This window comes from Mizuhopecten yessoensis, unplaced genomic scaffold, assembly GCF_002113885.1.
Source record: "Mizuhopecten yessoensis strain PY_sf001 unplaced genomic scaffold, ASM211388v2 scaffold3717, whole genome shotgun sequence".
Taxonomy (NCBI): domain Eukaryota; kingdom Metazoa; phylum Mollusca; class Bivalvia; order Pectinida; family Pectinidae; genus Mizuhopecten; species Mizuhopecten yessoensis.
Genome location: NW_018405184.1, coordinates 232,614 through 251,207, shown reverse-complemented (window position 1 = coordinate 251,207; position 18,594 = coordinate 232,614). Strand labels below are relative to the sequence as shown.

Genomic DNA, 18,594 nt, shown 5'->3' with positions numbered 1-18,594 from the left:
TGAGCCAAACATGCCCCACACCTTTATATATTTTTTACTCATAGCCCCTCATTAAGGTGTTATATTAGAATCATTTAAGACAGTGCAGCAACTTTATAATATGACAAGAGTGGTGTGAAACATATTTTTCAACAAACTCATGTTTTTTCAACGAAGGGGCATTACTCCATTTATAGGGGAGGTAACTCCAATATTACCTCCAATATATCATTATTTATCATCTGGATGAATTGGGTTCTGTATATCAAGAACCATAATATAAGTGCAGTGCATTGTACTTTGGGGGAACAAGGGCAAACATTGACAAACAGAAAAATTCCAGTACTTCAACCCCCCCCCCCCAGCTTTGCTGTGGTGGTTAAAAAAATCTTGCTTTGNCTTGCTTTGTAATGTACTTTTAAATCAATGTACAAGTACTGTTATTCCTAATTCCCATTTAAAAAGGATCAACTATGTAACACTAACAGGATATACATGTACCCTCCTGACCCTTAGTGTGGTCAAAAAGGAACAATTCCTGTATGGTAACAATTGCAGGGAATGTAATTTTGTAATGCCATGGACATATGAATTGTGTATAGTCTTATTCCCAAACATACTGGATAGCACTTTTTTAAAATCTACTTTTTAATGCCATTCATAGTATGAATTTTCTATTTATTAACAGCAGAAAAACTTCATTTTGTAGCCCTAATGATATCATGATCAGGTTTTGTGCTTGCTCAACAAGCTGTTTTCTGTTGATCAACAGCTGTTTGTTGACATTCCTTTCTGTAGCATCAGGTTACACTTGCATGACATAAAATCATAACTTTCTGTTGTGGGTTCAAGGAACATTTGTTTTAGACCAAGCTATTCATAGCTTTATAAAAGGTCTTAAAACTTTTTTTCTTCTTGCCAATCATTAGAGTTTATTTTTTTGGTTTACATTCGCGAAGTCCTCTACTTTTACTGCTATATAGCCTTTAGTACAGTAGCTAAATTTAGCTGTATATATTGCAAATACAGTAATGCTTTTCAACACTTTCTGAAGTCTGCTAAATTCTATATATGTTTCAAATTTTAATTAAGCATCATATAAGCAGTCAGTTTTAGTTTTACAACATCATGCCAATGAATGAAAATGTGGATACTGTATCCTTCAGTCCTGTCGGATGTGTGTATATAATGCGAGATGTTGAGTACACACCTGTACACATATGACACACCTGTAAATCCAAACGATTTTTGTTTAAGGTCTTATGTCTACAATTTATTGGTTCGCAAGATCAAAATTCCTAACAATACACTCCATTCATGTATCTATTTGATAGCAGGAACATGTGTAGGTGTATACGTATAAACCTTGAAGAATTCATGGTCATGTCAGCAGTTTACGGACATGCCTGACTGCACAATGATAAATCTCCCGATACACAGCATTCCGTATGTGGTATGCCCCTCAATTACAACATCTAGTACTAGTAGCCATACAGGTGTCAACGCAGACATCTCACTGCCAATCATTATTATGATTACTACTCAGGTAAATTTGTCAGATTAGTATAGGGAGAATCTGCCCTGCGGCCATGGTATGTGGCTCACACTTCACCTGTTACACTCGTAATACACATTGATGTTGTTTTGGGAGGGTTGTTGTTTTTCTTACCCAAGATGGCAGGTCTTCCACTCGAGCCAATATTGTCGATGCCTCATCTTTCGCTATAAGCTGCTGTGTCTTTATCTGTTGTTGTCTTCGCTGGGTGTATTTTTCTTTCCATACATAAGCAACTAACCCTATAAGAATCCAACTTGGACTAAACTGTGTGTAACCAAAACCATACACAGTAAGCGCAACCCCGGCTAACTTGAAATAGCGCAGAATAACCGGTAGCAACTGCGTTTCATCAGCTGCCTTCTTCTTTGCTGCAGCGGTTTTCTTGTCGTCTGGCATGACTATTTTGACTTAATGTATCCTGTTGGCAAAAAAGGTGAACTTCTAACAGGCCTGAACCGTACGCCACTGCCTGTAACACCTCACTGTAAATATTGTTGCAGACAGCCTTGAAGCTCAGGGCGACCTTGGTCCAGGTCCATTTTCAGATAGGGGAGAGAAGATGTAGTGTGTTCGAATACTCTCCGTAGGGTTTTTTTAGCTAGCGAAAAATATGTTGAGTCAACCCCTTAAACATTTGATATTTAATCTCCTTATTTCCTTTATTTTATTTTTCATTTGTTTTTTTTTCTTTTCCTTTCGTGTATCGAGGAGCTATCATCCCTCATTATTAGGACAGTCTAATTTTCCATGTCGTAAATAACGGAAACATATAAAAGTTTCAAAATACATATTTTTTTATAAATAATTGGCAAAGAAGCAAAGCAACTTTTCATTTCCAAGGACAATTTGACTTTTTAACCAATGTTCTATAAGATATATTATGTCGTGTAATGTTTAACGTTTCATTTCTGGTACATACCTGAGCTTGAAAATGGCGGCGTTAGTGATGAAAATACCACAACCACTGCAGGTTTAAACCGTGTCGTATCTCAGCAGTTCAGTTTTACCATTAAATATCAGGAAGATGCCGTCAGAAAGGGTGAGCTGCTGTTCAGTTCATATTTCACATTTACTTCACTTCTTTGACAGGCCACTTTATATTCGTTTCTTCACGTTTGCTTTCTATTTCTAACTGTTATCACGACACAAACAGCTGTTTTTGACAATGTGATCGCCAAAATTGGAAAGTTTGTGAAGCTGGTACAGCATTGTCATTTTTGGAGTCTTGTTTGCGGATAAGTTCTGATCTATTGATCTGGAATCTTTTCAACTTAATACCAATCCTAGCTAATAATTAACAATTTGCACATTTAACATGACAGATGATTCCCTAAGGAAATAAAGGATCATACACCTCCATATTACATTCGTTTATCTTAAAAAATGGTCTAGGTAACTAGAATATAGTTTAAACAAGTATTTTTCTCTCGAATCAACAGGAAAGTTAAGGATGATATTGCTTGTGTCTTGATCCCGCAGATCAGCAAGATGAGTTTGAAACATAATTAATTGTTATTATATTTTCGGGTGTGTATTCGGTTTTATTGGAAATGTTACAAATTTGTTAGATTATCTATACACTTCCGGTGCTTCTCCATGCGTGAAAGCCTTCTGGGAAATTGAGGCTGCATACTGTCTACAAAAATATGATGGTAAACCTTACGGTATCGGTATGTAGTACAGTGTTTTAGTGAAATATCATGAATTCTCCATTCAATAAAAACATGTTTAATGCAGTGAAGATAAACGAAATATTATATATTCGTAAGTAAAAATGTCACTCTTAGTATTGTCCAATCTGAATGGTGCATTATATCCTCTGCGTAGATTTTTCAGTTTCAAGTTTAGATGAAGTGACAGCAGAATATAAGTGGTTGTTTTGTCAACCTTTGCAACATAAATTATCGTTTTTACAAAACTACACAATTAATATAATTTTTGTCTGGAATTTTACCAGATAATACTAGCAAACGGCAAAATTGCAATTAAAACCCATTCAAAATGGCGCTCTGTATTGTTGTCAAGCGTGATGTCATTACAAATTGGCGTCAAAAACTATGTTACACATTCCCGCGCTTTTCTGATGTAGCAATATTTTTCGCCGCATGACGTGAAAAAATGTAAGAAATAGAAAATTTCATGGTTTTCCTGTTCAATACGATATATATTTATTTCATTTGTATAAAATGATGTGATAACAACCAAAAAACCAACGTTGTGGCAAAATGTGTCTTCGTAGCAGTCTCGAAATGTAACAACTATTATTCAAAGGGAGGGGGGGGGGGCTACGATTGGCGATTTAACTTAGAAGACAGTTGATGTTTTATCCAAAATAGTCAAAAAGGTACATCGTCAAAAGAAATATTTGCAAAAATCACTAGCATTTTGACAAAAGGTATAAAAGATTATTTTTATGTAAAAATCATCTTTATGTCCCGGCTACCATCTCTCAGAAGATGGCGTTATTACCAAATCGTTGATATATTAAGTTTGCTGGTTTATTGGAAAAATTCCAATGAATTTTTATTCATCATGTTTATATGGTGTCAGGTCGTTTTGGTAACAAGACGAAAGTCATTTCAGGACTTTTTTTGAGTCGTTTCGAGATTTTTCATATTTTTTTTATCTTCTGTAGATACCACTGTCTTTTTTCTTTAAACGTATTTTAATGTCAACTAAATTTAGACAATTGATTGGATAAAAATTATTACAACTTATCATAGCCTTCTCCCTTCATACATTTACCATTACATGATTTTAATAACACATGAATAAATTTATATAATATTCACACAGACACAAATACACAACATGAAAACATCGTTCAAACTATATTGCTGGATTTGATGAATTGATTCACATGTCTAAATATATTCTACGTGTTTCACGTTTTTACTTTCATGAAATTTAATTTCAATATAGCAAAAATAAAATGTTTAAAACATTGTTAGAATCAATGTTACTCATTCGTCTCTTAATGTCAATAACAATAACGGAGAATAAAGTGAATTGAAAACTAATTAATACAATATCAAACGAAGGAATTAACCTATCAGTAATGAAAGAAGTTGATGTGGAATATCATAAGTTCCTCTAGATCTGTATTTAATAATGAAATTAGTTTCACCAGGAAACAACACATTGTCAATTGGGTAAATGTTGGTAGGTATCCCCTCAAGTACTAGCAATCTGTTAACACTATAATGATCCCAAGCACGGGTAGGTCGTGATACAGCTATTACAGGTCATAGACTAAAACCATACTTGTTTATTTACATGACTTTTTATGAAATGGGAGCGAAATGTTATTTATAACTGAAACCTGTATATGTCCCAAAACAACTTGATTAAGTCCCGAAACAACTTCGGGACTCCCCAAATGACTTCGTCCCTCCCCAAACGACTTGTTACCGAAACGACCTGTTAACGAAACGACTAGCATTTGTTTATATTGCATACAGAGAGTTTTAAATTTGTCATGGTTAAATGCTATTCTTATTCTAATTTTGGGGTGTTGCCTGCAGGAAGTCTTGAAGTAGTTACATTTTCATGTGACTACCAGATTATCTTTTCAATTAGTCCTCTGGACTACCAAACAAACATTGTTAGTGTCTAACCCTGAACTTTCAATAAATTGATGAGGAATCAATCTAGACAAGCAATGATAAAGTAGAGATACATTTTTTTGAATTTTCAGAACCGATCAAAAGAGGATACTTGGACTACTGATGAATTGAGCAAGGCATTAAAGGTGATTTTGAAAGATTATACTCTGTTTAGAGAGTTGTAAAAAACTGAGCATATTCTGAACCTGTCTACTCAAACCATGAAATTATAATTTAGAACAAATTCTGTTTTACTCACATTAGGCTTAATCTAATTAGATTGTTTCTCCAAGGTTTGATTATTTCTTACATTTTTTTCATTGTTTAAACATATAAAGTTTTGGTTATGATGTAACTGAATCTCTTTGGTAACAATTATAGGTTGAACAACTAATTGCTTTTAATAAGATGCTTTCACTTGCCGGCTTAATGTTTTTGACAAATTTCATCTGTATTTCTATCTAGATGTCCATTTTTATGCTTAACAAGGTTGTGTTTTTAATTTCTTGAGTGTGGTGATTTAATTCCATGCTTTTAATCTTGTAAGCAATATAGTGACTAGTGTATTGATCATTTTGTAAATGAATACACAGTGACACTTAGATAGTACAATGGTAAAGTTCAATGTATTATTCCCAAGACTTTCCATAAATAGTTTCTGTAGAATATGATGAGTATGGCAGAATTGCTTCACAGGTGTTTGTTGTTTTTACTGCCATACTGGTCAAAGATTTTATGGCCACTTTTTCACACATATTTGTTTATGAACCATATTCTGCCAATGATTTGTTGAATTTAATTATTATAATTCCCTAAAACTGCTTATTTGTGTTTATCTTGACTTCTTAAAGCCAATTAAACCAGGTTTAATTGGATTTTTTGTTTTTGCTTAATCAGGATTTATGCTTCATCGACAAAATAAAAGACATGAAAATATTTTCTGAAGGTTAAATGACTAAACCCTCAACAGATATTTATATAGAGTTGGTTTGGCTAGATAGTTTGAATTGTTCGGATACAAGTTATAGTGCAAATACCCCAAATCTGTCTCACTTGAAATATTCCCTAGCTCTCCCTTGGCATTTTTCTGTGTGCTTTGTTCGGTTTAAATTGGGTTTAAAGTTTGTTTTGTTCATTTTGATATACTCACACTTCACTGAAAAATAACATTTTCATTGGTATAAACCATTTATATGTTTGGTTTGGTTTGTTTGAGTTTTACGTCCTATTAACAGCTATGGTCATTTAAGGACGCGCCAGCATTTATATGTCCAACTGAAAACATCAACCTAACAACACTTTAAAGGAGGCTTAAAACTTACGCCATTTGAGCTTGTTCTTAGTAGCTATTACATAAAATTTGTAATTTCAAATTTAATGTATTCATGTATACTAATTACAATGTAATTTGCATTTCTTTCTGGAAAAAATGAGGTTTTACATTAGTTACTCATATTTCAATCTTCTTACTTAGATTTTATTTTGTGATGAAGATGATCAGTAGAACAGTTCGTATCGTTCGCCTTTAACAGTTTATTTTAAGACAGTGTAATGCAAAGATGCATAATATTTGCACAAATTACGTTTTAAACAGATTTTACTTTGTGATAGAGATGAGCAGTTGATCTAGAATGCAAGGATGTGTAATATTGGTACAAGTAAGATAATTGTTAACATTTGATATATGATTTCAGAAGGATGATGGAAAAAGACCGAGAGATGATAGGGAACAAAGGAGGAAAGACAGACACAGGGATGAAATGAATGGCGATGACCGTCACAGAAAAAAGAGGGATGATGATGGTATGATTGATAAAATTTTGTTTTATTTTGAGCAGTTCATTTGTAAATGAGTTGGATTTCCATCTAAGCATATGGACAGCATAAGATATTAAAAACATTGAATCATGACAAGATAACAAAAAAAGTGAATTGATGGAACTTATGTGAAAAGAAAAAGAAAAAAAACCCTGATCAACACAAGTAAATATTAATGTGATTGTGTGTTTACCTCTGTGAAGATAATTCAAAAGTTTATTTCTTTACTTTCAGAAAGACGCCATAAAGACGATGACAGGCGATCCCGAAACAAAGATGAGGTAGGATATGTGATGGGCTGTTTTAAATAGGAATTTGTTCAAATGCTGGAAAACCCCGAAAGTGTTAAATAAATTTTGGAGCATAAAACCCTGATGAGCAGAAAATGTAATGCAGTGATACATGCTAAAGGAAAAAATAGTTTGGACAGTGTCTGTAACACACAGATGAAAACTGAAACGGATCTGTATGAACAAAATACTGTAGCATATGATTTCTGATGGAGTGTAAAGTTTTGTTTGTTATCAGAGCCGGCATATGATTTCTGATGGAGTGTAAAGTTTTGTTTGTTATCAGAGCCGTTGGCATCAGTGTATGTTTTCTCAAAAATTATCTGCTAGACATGCTTTCTAAAATCATATAGGAAATGATGATCCTAATGGTTTTTATTTATAAAAAACATTCTTTTTCATTGTTTATTTTGGTTTACGGGTATATTAAATACTTTGTTTACTTTACTAAGTTTAGTTCTAAATGGTGTATGAATGTGAAGACAATGAAAACAAAATAAAAATGTATTAATTCATGTATATAGAGATTTTGGTCGTAAAACATATATGGTTTTTGATATTGAATTATAATTTATATGGGTAACACTAGTTCATGTCATATATTATGTATAAATGGAGGTAGGGCAGAATTATGCAATAACAGTATAGACTAATATAAATACTGAGGTACCAATAGTTGTCTTTGACAGGTATTTATTATAATCATACATTTATACCAAGCCAATGTCAAGATAACGGGAACTATTGCTTCGTTGCTATGGTGATTAGAGATCATATTAATTACTAGGATCGACGGCGAACCAACTTGGAAGAAAGCCGGTCTCAGTTGACTGAGGTAAGGCAGATGGCTATAGACTTTCTATAACACTGCTGGAGCCTGATGTGGTTTAATCCAAGTTGCCCTTTTCAGAATTGAGCATTTTTTTTTCTCCATAACATTCCTTTCCAATTTATTTATTTTTTAACTATATCTTTTTCCTTTCGATGTCTGTTTTGTATTATTGCAGCCTTGTTTGTTAACATTGCCTGTTGTTAAACATTACATTGATGATGCAGTGATTGATACTAACATTCATACTCCATATATATAGTGTCCTAGGCCTCTTAAATGGCCATGGCCTGATGGTACCGGGGTTAGAGCACTTTAAGAAGACCAGGTCTAAATTCTGGGATTGAAAATAAAATGGTCATCATCCTGATCATATGGATTTTCTAAGTCTAATTAAAATTAAATCTTTTCATCCCTCCCATTAATTTGTAAGTTGCATCAACATGTTAATTAATGAGAATGATGAGAAGATTTCATTTTGATTACCAAGGGTAGATTGGGATATTTTTATGATTTTCTCCCATTTTAAAACCCCCTGCTCGCTTCCATCTTGGCCAACAAGAATAATTAGTTTAAATTTCTAATTTGTCTCATAATTGTTAAGTTTACTTTTTTAGCGTCCTCCACATTAAACTGATTTCCCATGTCAATTAGGATCTTGTTACCATGGTAAAATGTCCTGATATATAATACATGTATATAAAATGATTTCAGAATACATGATCTTAGACAAAAACATTTTTTTTTGAAAATCACTTGCCCAGAAGTTTAACAAAGTGTTTGAAAACTTAAGATTTGATGTATTGATACTAGTTTCTTAGATTATACTATAGTGGAAATACATATAGCAAAAAAGAAATACCAATGTCAGTTGCTCTTTTGCCTATTTTGCCTATATTTGCTTTTAAATGTGTGATACATTGTAATTATCTGATGGTTTGTACACCAACCCAGCTGGCAAGTAGGTAGAAATTTTAACTTGCTTCATAGAAAAAATCCACTGGCCCTGCATAACCATACGGGACTGGAAATGTTATTCCCCAATATCATCTTGTAAACTTCCAATGACATCTAAGATTCACATAAAGAAGTTCTGTACAAAAAACATCTGAAATATACCTGGAACAAATGTAATGCAGGTTTCGGCTATAATAACCTACATGTAAACATAGATTGCTTATAGCTAATGCATAGCAAACTGTAGGTTGATTTAATGAGAAGATTGAGATTTTGTAATTTGATAATACTTTCCATTATTCAAAATCTACTTGATATGTTTTTGAACCCCTGCAAGTTTAGGGGGGAGGGGGGCAATGTTTTACTTTATTGCTACAAATATTGTAAAAAATCCATTGCAATTCATTAATTGTCCTCACTCTATCCCACCCAATTTGTTAACAGATTTTCATCAAAGTTGATACAAAGGTTCAGTATGAGAGTATACCTTAGATATTTAATTTTTCTTGGAAGTCTAAACTTTTTACACCTTCGCAACACAGCTGAGTAGGGAAAATCTTGAACAGAATGTTTGTTGATCAATTCACCCATCTGTCAGCAGTCAGAAGTACAACATAAATCTTAGATGAAATCTATACACTTTATATTGATATGGAGTTATGCCCCCTTTTTTTTAAAGAACAGTGCATGTGCAATTTCTTATTAATTTTTCATCTTACACAGATAAGTGTTACACTATCAAGCATGCTGTTCCTATGATTTTTCTAGAGAGGGCACGCCTGGATATTGTGTATTTAAGTTATTCTTTTGCTTACAGTTGATTTTTTTTATATTGCTTATATTTAGAAGCTTTGTTTAATCAGATCCTATAGTTAGGGTAGGATTAGATCTTCCGGTTGTATTTTGTTATAAAGATTGATATCCTCTTTCTTTGTCAGAATATTAGTTTTGTTATAAAGGACCTATGTGATTTATAAAGGGAAGACTTTTTTTCAGTGTCTGCTCAGATCAAAGTCACCAACTCAAAACTAAAATTTAAATATCAAAAAAATAATTATTAAAATTGAATGGTTAGTAGTGTTCATTGATATTTAAAGCAGATGCATAAGTTTTGTACCTAAGAGTCATTGTTATCTTATTATACCGGAAATAAAATATATTTGAGAACTTTTTCTATAAACTTTTCATTTGATTTTTAGGAAGAAAGAGAAAGACAAAGGAGAGAAAGAAGAGAAAAGCGGGAAGGAAAAATCAAGGTATGTTGTATTGAAAAATACCCTATGAAGATTTCCAAAATCACGGTTGACAAGAATGCTTTGGCCTCACCCAATAAAATTATATACCAGGTAAAATAAAGGCAAAAAAAATAAAAATAAATTAGACCATACATTTTGTTTTGTTCCTAGACAGAAGATGACAGAAAGAAACCAAGAGATGATGAAAGAAAGAAAGGCTTGGCCATAGATGATGATGATAATGATGGAGATAAGAGGAGGGACAAAGACAGAGAAGAGGAAAGAGAAAGACGACGACAAAAACGGGAAGAGGAGGAAAAACGCAAGCGTCACCGTACTGATGATGACAAAGATAAACGAAACAGGGATGATGAAGACCGTGACAAACGACGACAACGTAAGGATGATGAGGATGGAAGGCGTCATCACAGAGATAGAGACGATGAGAAAAGACGTGATAGAGACGATGAGAAAAAAAGAGATGGTGACAGACGACGAAAGGACGATGATGATGAAAGGCGTCATCACAGAGATAAAAACGATGACAAGCGACGAGATGGTGACAGACGACGAGATGATAGACGAAAAGATGATGTAAGTCTTGAAGATTGCAATAATGAATTAACCCCAGGGTTGAAAGTGCAAATGAGAAATGTTGAATGGCAGCTTAAATTAATGGACATTTATGCCAGAAAATCTTCACCACAGTTAACCTTTGGTTTTTAGCTCTCCGTAATTTAATAAGGGCAGATTTAGCACAACAGTAAATATTAGTTAACAGCCTACCATAGTAAACAAATATGAAGGTCGAAATAAAAACTGGGCGAATTTACCAGTGGAAGCAAAATGTCTAGGTATACATACAGTACTTCTTTTAGTGTATAGTTCAGTGAAATGTCTACTATTGATGGAAATTTTTCTGATTCTTTCCTTAATTTTCAATCGTTTAGATAACTGTGAAAGGATTATTTTCTTTAGGAAATTTATTTTGAATATCTGAGTATAATAAAACCTTGACATAATGCCTTCGTTTGATTTCCAGCCTCGGTTACTGCCTAAATCAATAACCTATTTTCCTTGTTTGTTAATCTATTTTTATAACTCTTCCTTAATATATTGCAAATCCCTTTATAATGCCAATGTTTGGCAGGTCAAATGGTGACAATATAACAAGGTATATAAGTCTTTCTTGATATATTGCAAACCCCTTTAGAATGCGATGATATATTGCAAACCCCTTTATAAATGCCAATGTTTGGCAGGTCAAATGGTGACAATATAACAAGGTATATACCGTAAGTCTTTCTTGATATATTGCAAACCCCTTTATAATGCGATGATATATTGCAAACCCCTTTATAATGCCACTGTTTGGCAGGTCAAATGGTGACAATATAACAAGGTATATACTGTAAGTCTTTCTTGATATATTGCAAACCCCTTTATAATGCCATGATATATTGCAAACCCCTTTATAATGCCAACATTTGGCTGGTTGAATGGTGACACTAGCTATAACAAGGTTTTACTGCTTTCACATTAACCAAATCTAGCCACTACTTTTCCTACTCTAATATTGAGTGTTAGCAGAATAAATAAATCAACTCTCCTCCTTTTCCTCTGAAACTACAGGCTGTTCATCCCCCCTTTTGTGCTGCTGCCATTATAGTGGTAACATTAACTCTATTATCTCCACACAGGATGACAGAAGGAAGGAGAGACGAGACAAAGACAGAACGAGGGACGATGAGGTGAGTCCGGATAATTAGTAGTGCTAAACTGTATTTTATCATAGTCTTAATTACAAACTCCTTACAAAAGGAATTGAACTTCTGCATATAGTGATAAAATGTTTCTTTTATCTTATTTGGTCATTTGATTTGAATGTGTAATTTACTATTGAATAATTACTTAAATGTCAATTTGAGTGTAAAGTGTTTGTGTTGTGTGCCTAAATTTTATCTTATTAATGTCTTGAAAATACAGAAATGGAAGAAAAGTCGTAATACCAAAACAATTATGACCACAGTTATAAACAAGATTACCAAGGTTTATATCTCTGTTCAAGTGCGCTGTTTTGCATGAAAATGTTCAAATTAATTACAAAAATGTTTGTTTCTTGCAACACACTTTGGGTTTGTATTATTAATACAACTGTTTTTATTTGATATTAAACTTGCTTTTGATTCACTTTAAAAATACATGATTTGTTTTAAAGCCTCAAGAAGGAATCGTAAATGATTGTATTACTTTATTTGCTTACTTTTTTCTTAAAACGAAAAATAAATTTGAAATTCCTGAATGTCATTGTCCATGTATTGTGAGTACTTGGTTTCAATTGTTTTTCGTTAGTTTCCGTTTATCGTTACTGTCAGCGGTTCTTGTTAAATCGTTTTGTTATTTTCAGGGTAAAACATACAATGTAATCTATGCAAGAATTATTTACTAAAAGGAAATAGTACCAATTTTGACAAAAGATTTTGAAGACGTTACCAGGGTATTATTATATCTTTTTTTGGTACAAATTATTTCATAAGAGGTAAAAATTATAAATATAGATGTTAAGGATCATCTTTATAGAAAAAAAAACAAGGTTTTAAAAAATAATCACTTGATAATATTACAAAATTTCAAGACATCAGAATGTGATTAAAAGGCTTACTCAGTGTAAGACAATTTGACTTCATCTAGGAGGAACGTGAAAGACAGAGGCGAGAAAGGAGAGAGAAAAAAGAAGGAAAGGACAAAGACAAGGACAGAGGCGAGAAAGGAGAACGTGACCGAGAGAGGGAACGAAGAAAAAAGGAAGAAGAGGTCTGATATCTTGTTATACCTTAAGGAAATCCATACATATGATTCATTGGTTGCAATTTTTGTCTTGGATGTTACTCTATTTATAAAATGTTCCGAATATAATGTTATTTCAAAGGCCACGTACTATATTGTATGGCCTCCATTTAAGATAGATTGATATGTAACTGTTATTTGATATATACAAAAAAAATTCAAGGAGGAAGAAAGACGACGAAGAAAACAAGAAGAAAAGGAAAGAGAAGAGAGGAAAGCAAAAGAGAGGTACATTTTTAAGAAATTATTTCATGACTTTTTTTAAGTTAAAAAATTATCATTTGGTTGATTCCTTTAGGTTTGTGTTACATTTCAAACAAACTGTTTTACCAAATGATGGACCAACCATTTTCACAGGAGAAATGTCATGTTTTCTTTAGTTTCCATTTCTGACAGGCATTATGAATTAAACTATCTTGATATATTAGCCATTTTTACATGCTATAGTATTTTGATGTGCAATCCTTTGTAATAGTTAAATTTTATTATAGTTTATTTTTTATTTCTTTCCAGGTCTTCATATGGGAAAAGTAGAGATGATGTAAGTCAGTTAAAAACATCAAATTTTCATTTTATTATACAGAAAGTTTTGAGATTGATAGAACTCTGTATACCACATTCTGGCCTACCTGTCTATATCCCCTAGTAATATTCGCCTCCTAATCTTGTGTTTCACAATCTCCGAAATGAAAACTTCTCTGAACCACCTGTCTATATCTATCATATTAATATTTCAAATATAATTCATAAAATCTATTTATTTTTGTTACATTCACAATGTCAGTGTAGGTTTTTACCGAAGTCTCAGATGAGATGTGGGAGGAAAAATAACAAATCATTAAGTATGGCAGTAATGGAAATTGTATTATTGAAATATATGATATAAAAGTACTCTATTATAGAAATTTGATAAACCTTACACAGAATTCTTAGTGAATAAATGTGTAATATAAATTTTGCAAGACATTCATGTCATCAAAGGTAGATGTCACTAATTTATTACTTTTTAGTTTTATGAATTTTTATAAAATTTGTAGCAGCAAGTCAAAATCACAACGCAGAAAAGATAAACAACCATTCTTGTCTTTCCTGTCTAACCTGTCATCATGCTGACATTTTCAAGATTTTCCATCATTTCATGTTTTAATAATGTTATTTCTTACTGGTGCATCTAAGCATGATACATTACTAAAACTGTGTGACCTCTGACCTGTGTTAACTTTACCTTTGACCCCGTTGTCATGGTTTCCAGAGAAAGTCCGCTAAACAAGGTGCACGACACAAAGTAAGTCATGTGAGGCTTCACAAGGGATACTCAGTTGATCCTAGCACTGAATATTATTTGAACATGTCACCTACATGTATACCTACCTACCCTGTAATGATCAAAACTATCCTAGTCTGCATTTGGGAGAGCTTCCTCTCTCCCAAGCCTTGATTACTTTGAACAAGAACTCGGTCTGCTGTCTGTTGCTTAACACCTAACGTTAAATTACCCTCAGACCCATGGCTGGCTATTTAAGTGTATTTCTGCATAAATTCAGAAGCTAGTCCACTCTGAAAGTAATCTTGATCAGTATTGAGCATTTTGTCTGGCTTAAGCTTGGAATATGCATCATGTCAATTATTTTCTGTAATCTCTAAGAAAATGTGTACAGTATTTTCATGATCCATTTCTTTGGGGAAAATTCGTAAAATCTTATACAGTTTTAAAACTCACAGAAGTCGTATATACACAAAATTAATTTTGTCGGTGACCGCTTCTTGCTTAGATATTTTATTTTCAGTGCGTGTTTGACTGTGTGGCAGGATTCTGAGTTTCTTTGCCAGACTAGGTTATAGTGACACCACTCTTATATGGGATTAATTAAGTACTACACCAATCACAGTTGTATCTGTTCTTCACTGATATAAATGCTCACGTTTCATATCAGCCATCACTCATTCATTTAAAGATGGGTTCTCACTGATCTTTGGCAACATACTTAAGTATTTGAAAGATATTTAGCATTACAGTTACTTTTTCAAGCATCAATGAATTTTTAAACTTTCCATAAACACTTTCAGTGAAAGAAAATGATGAAGATTATTGTTAGAACAACAAAACAAAGTTTCAGTTTAGTTTGAGCTCAAAATATGTAGCTACATTTTGACAAATCGCTATCATGCATGGTTCATTTATTTAGGACTCTATTTATTTGATTTATAGATAAAGAGTATGGTTGTGGATATATAGTTATTGACTGTCCACATTGAGGCAAGGTAAAAGCTGAGAACCCTTGAATTTGAAAGTAGACCTGTCCTTTACAATACAAAGTAACCATGTGTAGCTTGTCAGCTTATATTATAGACGGTCAGGTTGTGTTTAATATGTAAATGCAATGATATTTCTTCTAATGCTAGATATCAATATTTGATAAATATCAACAAGAAATATAGCCCGAGTTTCCTCTGACCCTGACACCAGACTTAGATATCTATCTGTCAAAATGTCTAAGTATGGTGTCAGGGCCAGAGGAAACTCGGGCTACAAGAAATACATAAATGTCAGTTGTACTACCTAAAATACCTTAAATCAGCAAGAACCCATCTTTGAGCCATGTTACCATCAAGTTGCATCCGAATTGGACACAATATTTATCATGAGTGTAAATTGTCTCTTTTTCACATTATTAATCACATTCATTTACTGACTTTTGAACGAATGAACTTCTATATTATTTCATTGTGCTTTTGATTACAGCATTATTATCTAATGTTATGAAGCTGATTACCACAGCCGTTCGTTTTCATTAAATCTCTTACAGTCAAATATAGGTGTATTCTCTATTGTGGTTTGAGCAATTTTGACATGGTAAAAACATTAATTTATTTTGATTAATGAAATATTTTAATTAGAATTTAATATATCATATACAAATCACATTATTGTGATGTAGTTTTAAAATCATTGTCTTTAAAAATTAGATTGATCATCCATTGGATTCTTTTTTCTCTCACATTTTAGTATATCTTAAGCCATGCATTTTAAAGAAAAATAGATATACATTTGTATGTTGTTGTTCATATTGATTTGTCTGGAAATTGTAGAAAAATTAATGCCGTATTAAACTTAATAAATGCCCTACCCCTTATAAACACTCCATATCTTATATGGTCATTGTATCTCATCCCTTCTCCATGTTTTTCCTAATTTTCCAATTTACTTGAAAAAAATGTTGATTATGGCTTATAATTGACAATTTTGGAAGGTTTTCAATCATCAAATCTTTCCAGATTTATACACAGGGCACTTATATTTACAATATTTCCCTTTATATATTTTATTTTTAAATTAAAGCTTTTTTATCCTTGTTCATTAACAGGATACAGGAACAAAACACTCCATAAAGGAAAAGGAAGAAGACCCTTATGCAGATGAAGAATTTGAGGTAACCAGTACTTATGTTTCAGTGTGCAATTTCCTATTTATGAATGCCAGGGGACATCCGGGGAAATACGGACACTTTTTAAATGATGACTGCTAATACACGCTCCCTGGTACAGTTTATCAACATTGTGCGATTTATCATAGATATCATCTATGAACATGTTTTGTCAGAATGAAGGTCCCTTTCTGTTGCCATTTTTAGTTATGCTTTTGATTAGTCGGTAAAATGAACACTAAAATATAAACCAAAACACAGAATATATATAGGAATCCGTTGAGATACGGACATGTGTAGGGTAATTACGGACACGCTACTCTAATCATGCATTCACCAAATTAAACCATAGAAACTGGTCACAATGTTTAGCCAGGGGTTGCTACATGTTCTGCTCAGTCCATGTTCTTATCCTGTTGGCATACAACGTACCGGTCAGTTTGTACCTATGACATACCTCCCCTGTCACAGACTTTTTGCAACAAAATTCTTTGAGCACTGGCATGCCGCTATGTTGTTTTGTGATATTGGCAAGTCCAAAATGTAGTTTGACAATCTATTCAGGTGTATTATAATAGTGTTAATTCTGATATTAGATGTTTACTTTTTAACAGAAATCAACGTAATGTAGTCTTTTCTTGATAACCGGAGTCAAAAGTTATCTTTGTAAGTAATAATTAATCAACTAAGAACCATCTGTATTTACACGCCATATAAAATTCTGGGGGAAATTACAGACGCCTCAGATACAACAGTTCTTGCTCAAATTTTTATTTTGATAAACTACTGCAATCTTAAAATATATAAGTAACAACAGTAAGAGTACAATATAAAGTATACTAAGTATTATTTGTTTTTTGTGGAGATAATTGTTACATAACTGTTGTTTCGAATCGGAGCTTATTTTTCGGACATCGTTTCCGAAAATCAAGTTTCCAGACATGTTGCAAAGGTGCTCGCATGACGACAAATATTAATTAGTATACATGCCATTGCTATTTTTAGACTTTGAGATATCCCGGGTACTGTCCGTCAACAGACAAACATCCATACTAGTAGATCAATCTATGTCTAGCATGAACAGAGTTTAATTTAATCATATGTAATGGTTTATGAATGATTCATACAAGAACTGTCGTATTTTCCCGCCTGTCCATAATTACCCGGATATCGTCTGGCCATGTCCGTATTTCCCCGCCTGTCCATAATTACCCCGATGTTATCTAGCCAGGTCCTTATTTTCCCGTTTGTCCATAATTAGCCAGATGTTATCTAGTCATGTCCGTATTTCCCCGCCTGTCCATACTTCCCCCGATGTAATCTAGCCATGTCTGTATTTTACCGTCTGTCCATAATTACCCCGATGTCACCTAGCCATGTCCGTATTTTTGTAATGGTTTATGAATGATCCATACAAGAACGGGGGTATTTCCCCGCCTGTCCATAATTACTCGGATGTCATCTAGCCATGTCCGTATTTTCCCGTTTGTCCATAATTAGCCAGATGTCATCTAGTCATGTCCGTATTTTCCCGCCTGTCCATAATTACCCGGATGTCATCTGGCCATGTCCGTATTTTCCCCTCTGTCCATAATTACCCGGATGTTATCTAGCCATGTCCGTATTTTCCCATCTGTCCATAATTACCCGGATATCATCTAGCCATGTCCGTATTTTCCCGTCTGTCCATAATTACCCGGATGTCATCTAGCCATGTCCGTATTTTCCCGTCTGTCCATAATTACCCCGATGTTATCTAGCCATGTCCTTATTTTCCCGTTTGTCCACAATTACCCGGATGTCATCTAGCCATGTCCGTATTTTCCCGTTTGTCCATAATTACCCGGATGTCATCTAGTCATGTCCGTATTTTCCCGCCTGTCCATAATTACCCCGATGTTATCTAGCCATGTCTGTATTTTCCCGTTTGTCCATAATTACCCGGATGTCATCTAGCCATGTCTGTATTTTCCCGTTTGTCCATAATTACCCGGATGTCATCTAGCCATGTCTGTATTTTCCCGTTTGTCCATAATTACCCGGATGTCATC

The 18,594-nt window shown here is 33.4% G+C and overlaps 3 protein-coding genes across 11 annotated transcripts in view; 2 read left to right on the top strand and 1 right to left on the bottom strand.

The window, feature by feature from the left end:
- Positions 1-2,057, bottom strand: part of LOC110447981 (extended synaptotagmin-2-like) — a 42,511-nt gene extending 40,454 nt beyond the window's left edge. For all 7 annotated transcript variants that reach the window (XM_021493987.1, XM_021493990.1, XM_021493992.1 and 4 more), the window contains exon 1: positions 1,649-2,057. In XM_021493987.1, coding sequence (XP_021349662.1) covers positions 1,649-1,933 — 285 coding nt within the window. In that variant the 5' untranslated portion in view covers positions 1,934-2,057. The remainder of the gene's footprint in view (positions 1-1,648) is intronic.
- Positions 2,058-2,447: 390 nt separating this feature from the next.
- The window catches only part of LOC110447966 (DEAD-box ATP-dependent RNA helicase 42-like), a 20,768-nt gene continuing 4,621 nt past the window's right edge, over positions 2,448-18,594 (top strand). The window contains exons 1-12 of the mRNA XM_021493967.1: positions 2,448-2,576; positions 5,235-5,288; positions 6,837-6,945; positions 7,195-7,241; positions 10,236-10,292; positions 10,443-10,865; positions 11,972-12,022; positions 12,963-13,085; positions 13,282-13,346; positions 13,632-13,659; positions 14,371-14,403; positions 16,484-16,549. Coding sequence (XP_021349642.1) covers positions 2,562-2,576; positions 5,235-5,288; positions 6,837-6,945; positions 7,195-7,241; positions 10,236-10,292; positions 10,443-10,865; positions 11,972-12,022; positions 12,963-13,085; positions 13,282-13,346; positions 13,632-13,659; positions 14,371-14,403; positions 16,484-16,549 — 1,071 coding nt within the window. The 5' untranslated portion in view covers positions 2,448-2,561. The remainder of the gene's footprint in view (positions 2,577-5,234; positions 5,289-6,836; positions 6,946-7,194; positions 7,242-10,235; positions 10,293-10,442; positions 10,866-11,971; positions 12,023-12,962; positions 13,086-13,281; positions 13,347-13,631; positions 13,660-14,370; positions 14,404-16,483; positions 16,550-18,594) is intronic.
- LOC110447980 (WD repeat-containing protein 60-like) overlaps positions 13,313-18,594 on the top strand; it is a 30,296-nt gene continuing 25,014 nt past the window's right edge. For 2 of the 3 annotated variants that reach the window (XM_021493985.1, XM_021493983.1), the window contains exons 1-3: positions 13,313-13,346; positions 13,632-13,659; positions 16,484-16,549. The gene's annotated coding sequence lies outside the window, so the exon portion shown is untranslated. Of the gene's footprint in view, positions 13,347-13,631; positions 13,660-14,370; positions 14,404-16,483; positions 16,550-18,594 lie in introns of all 3 variants that reach the window. The other variant, XM_021493984.1, reaches the window with a different exon arrangement.